The sequence below is a fragment of the Chenopodium album genome, chromosome 19, assembly GCF_948465745.1.
Source record: "Chenopodium album chromosome 19, dcCheAlbu1.1, whole genome shotgun sequence".
In the NCBI taxonomy this organism is placed as follows: Eukaryota; Viridiplantae; Streptophyta; class Magnoliopsida; order Caryophyllales; family Amaranthaceae; genus Chenopodium; species Chenopodium album.
The window spans coordinates 27,905,084-27,909,370 of record NC_137852.1 but is presented as its reverse complement, the minus strand read 5'-3'; the positions used below and the strand labels follow the sequence as shown (position 1 = coordinate 27,909,370).

Below are 4,287 nucleotides of genomic sequence, written 5' to 3'. Positions count from 1 at the left end.
CTCTCTCCCCAGGGAAGGGAAGGCCTTTTAGATTCCTGAATTGCCTTGCTGATCACAAAGATTTTTGCTCTGTTGTTGAGGCTGGTTGGGCTAGGGTGTCTAAGAGCACTGCTATGGGTGATATTTGGAAGAATTTGAAGGTTGTCAAGCAGGGCCTTAAGTGCCTAAACACCAAATATTTTGCAAATATTGATGATAGAGTGGATCAAGCTAATGCTGTGTTAACTCAAATCCAAGAGAAACTTGCTATTGATATTACCAATGAAAGCCTGCAATTACAGGAAGCTGATGCTATTGATCAAGTTAAGCATTGGGTGACTATTCAGGAGAACATATACAAACAGAAAGCTAGAGTGGATTGGATAAAATTAGGAGACTCTAACTCTCACTATTTCTTTTCTGTTATGAAGCAAAGGCAAAGTAGGAATAGAATTAATTCTATTTTTACTGATTCTGTTGTTCTGCTGAAAGATCCTATTCAAGTGGAAAATGAGATTGTGGGTTTTTATAAGGTACTGCTGGGTACTAGAGCTACCTCTTTGCCTGCTGTTGATATTCAAACTATGAGGGCTGGTAAACAGCTGGACAAAGCTGCTATGGATATCTTGACTGCAGAGGTTACTCATTCTGAAATTGATGCTGCTTTGGCTAATATTGGCAATGATAAGGCTCCTGGTATTGATGGCTTTAATGCTGTCTTTTTCAAGAAGGCTTGGCATATTATTAGGCATGACATTTATGATGCTATTAATCAGTTCTTTCAAACTGGTGTTATTGCTAAGCAATGGAGTTGCACTACAGTTACTTTGGTTCCTAAAGTTCCCCATCCCTCTTATGTTAGAGAATACAGACCTATTGCTTGCTGTACTTTGGTTTACAAGTTAATCTCTAAAGTGCTCACTCATAGAATTGCTCAAGTTGTGGGATCTGTTGTTAGTGATTCTCAATCTGGTTTTATCCCTTGGAAGCATATTGGGGATAATATCCTTTTGGCTACTGAGCTTATCAAGGGTTACACTCACAAGTTTATCACTCCTAGGTGTATGCTCAAGATTGATTTGAGGAAAGCTTATGATTCTGTTGAATGGAGCTTTCTTAAGACTGTTCTTGAGGAAACTGGCTTTCCTCAAAAGGTTGTTGGCTGGATCATGGCTTGTGTTTCTTCTGTTTCCTATTCTATAATGGTGAATGGTTTTCCTTCTAAGCCTTTTCCAGCTCAAAAAGGATTGAGACAAGGTGATCCTATGTCTCCTTTCCTGTTTGCTCTCTGTATGGAATATCTATCTAGGTGCTTGGAAGAGATGACTCATGATCCTAATTTCAATTTTCACCCTAGATGTGAGAAGCTTGGTATCACTCATATGATGTTTGCTGATGATTTATTGCTCTTTGCTAGAGCTGATGCTGGCTCTATTCAGCTTCTTCTGTCTGCTTTTCAGAAGTTTTCTAATGCCTCTGGTTTGTCTGCTAATCTTAACAAAAGTGAGGTGTATTTTGGTGGTTTGCTTGATGTTGAAAAAGATAATTTACAAGCTATTCTTGGAATGAGTAGAGGTAATCTTCCTTTTAAGTACCTTGGGGTTCCTCTGTCTTCTAAGAAGTTGACTATTGCTCAGTGTAGACCCTTGATTGAGAAAGTGACTACTAGGATTGATAGCTGGTCTGCTAGACATCTTTCTTATGCAGGAAGGTTACAATTAATTAGAAGTGTCCTCTTTGGTATACAAGCTTATTGGGCTTAGATTTTCATTCTCCCCAAAAAGGTGTTTAGGGAGATTGAATCCAGATTTAGGGTGTTTCTTTGGACTGGCAAAAATGTTTTCTCTAAGAAAGCTCCTGTTTCTTGGAATCATATGACCCTGCCTAAAGTTTGTGGTGGTTGGAATATCACCTTACTGAGTGATTGGAACAAGGCTGCTATTTGTAAGATTTTGTGGGATTTAGCTCACAAATCAGATAATTTGTGGGTTAGATGGGTCCATACTTACTACTTCAGCAACAAAGATCTTTGGTCTGCTTCTATTCCTAATAAGTGCACTTGGATTCTTAAAAAGATTTTAGGGTGCAGGGAAGTTATTGATAGCATTGGTGGTTGGTCTGATGTTGTTCATAATGGCAAAATGAGTATCTCTAGAGTTTACTCAAAATTAAGACCTCAGGTTGATAAAGTAAGCTGGAAGAGACTTGTCTGTAATAATCAAGCTTCTCCTAAGAGTGTTTTTATAACTTGGATGGCTTTGAAGAATAGAATGGTGACTAAGGATAGGATTATCCAGTGGCATGTTACCTGTGATCCTTTATGTTTCTTTTGTCAGAGCTGTGATGAATGTGTTAATCATTTATTCTTCTCTTGCTCCTATTCTAGTGAAATTTGGAAAAAAATCCTTAATCTGCTGAAAATTCAGAAGACTGTTCAAAGCTTTGAGCTTGAACAGCAATGGGCTGCAAGGTTCTGCAGGAAAGCTAGCAGGAAGTGTAGGCTCTATCTGATGTTCTTTGCTGAAGCTGTGCATAGTATTTGGCTGCAGAGAAATAGTCTGATGTTTAATGGTAGCTATCAACCTGCTGATCTGGTCTTCAGAGAGATTGTATACAGGGTTGCAGTTAGATGTTCTGAGTTTGATAGGAAATTTTTGTACCTCTGAGCCCTTTTGGTGTATGCTTAGGCCTGCTTGTTGGGTTTGTAGCTGTGTTTTTGTTTTGTCTGGTCCTGGTCTTCAGAACCCTTCCTAGAAGGTGGCTGGAGACTTGAGTCCAGTGCTGGTCCTTGGTTCAGTCTTGTACCCTTCCTAGAAGGTGGCTTGGTTGTTCCTTGGATCTGTGGTTTTTGTTTGGCCTTTTGGTCTTGTGGTGTTTGTAGTTGGTTATTGCTTAGCTTGATGTAAGTTGTAACCTTCCTCTTTGGTAATAAAATCTTTTATTTACCAAAAAAAAAAAAAAAAAAAAAAAAGTCAAACACATTCAACAAAGCTAATTGAGTAAAAAGAAAGTCAAACACATTCAAACAAAGTTATTTGAATCAAACGAAAGTGAAATGCATTTAACAAAGCTAATTGAGTCAAATGAAAGTCAAACACTTTCAATAAAGCTTTGAGAATCAAAGGAAAGTCAAATACATTCAAACAAAGCTTTTTGAATAAAATGTAAGTCAAATACATTCTAACAAAGCTTTTTGAATCAAATGAAAGTAAAATACATTCAACAAAGCTAATTGAGTCAAATGAATGTCAAACACTTTCAACAAAGCTTTTAGAATCAAATGAAAGTTAAATACATTCAAACAAAGCTTTTTTAATCAAATGAAAGTCAATTGCATTCAAGAATGCTAATTGAGTCATATGAAAGTCAAACACATTCAACAAAGCTAATTGAGTCAAATGAAAATCAAACACATTCAAACAAAGCTTTTTGAATCAAACAAAAGTTAAATGCATTCAACGAAGCTAATAGAGTCAAATGAAAGTCAAACATTTTCAACAAAGCGTTTAGAATCAAATGAAAGTAAAATACATTCAAACAAAACTTTTTTAATCAAATGAAAGTCAATTGCATTCTACAATGCTAATTGAGTCAAATGAAAGTCAAACACATTCAACAAAGCTAATTGAGTCAAATGAAAGTCAAACACATTCAAACAAAGCTTTTTGAATCAAACGAAAGTCGAATACATTTAACAAAGCTAATTGAGTCAAATGAAAGTCAAACACTTTCAATAAAGCTTTTAGAATCAAAGAAAAGTCAAATACATTCAAACAAAGCTTTTTGAATAAAATGAAAGTCAAATACATTCAAACAAAGCTTTTTGAATCAAACGAAAATTAAATGCATTCAACAAAGCTAATAGAGTCAAATGAAAGTCAAACATTTTTAACAAAGCGTTTAGAATCAAATGAAAGTCAATTGCATACCACAAAGCTAATTGAGTCAAATGAAAGTCAAACACATTCAACAAAGCTAATTGAGTAAAATGAAAGTCAAACACATTCAAACAAAGTTTTTTGAATCAAACGAAAGTGAAATGCATTTAACAAAGCTAATTGAGTCCAATGAAAGTCAAACGCTTTGCATAAAGATTTTAGAATCAAAGGAAAGTCAAATACATTCAAACAAAGCTTTTTGAATAAAATGTAAGTTGAATACATTAAAACAAAGCTTTTTGAATCAAATGAAAGTCAATTGCATTCCACAATGCTAATAGAGTCAAATGAAAGTCAAACACATTCAAACAAAGTTTTTTGAATCAAATGAAAGTCAAATGCATTCAACAAAGCTAATTGAGTCAAATGA

At 35.2% G+C, this 4,287-nt stretch overlaps 1 protein-coding gene across 1 annotated transcript; it reads left to right on the top strand.

The window, feature by feature from the left end:
- The first annotated feature begins 1,853 nt into the window (after positions 1-1,853).
- Positions 1,854-2,645, top strand: LOC145594222 (uncharacterized). The gene has a single exon (XM_081650557.1). It carries the CDS (start codon positions 1,854-1,856, stop codon positions 2,643-2,645), a length of 792 nt encoding a protein of 263 aa, XP_081506683.1.
- The last annotated feature ends 1,642 nt before the right edge of the window (positions 2,646-4,287 follow it).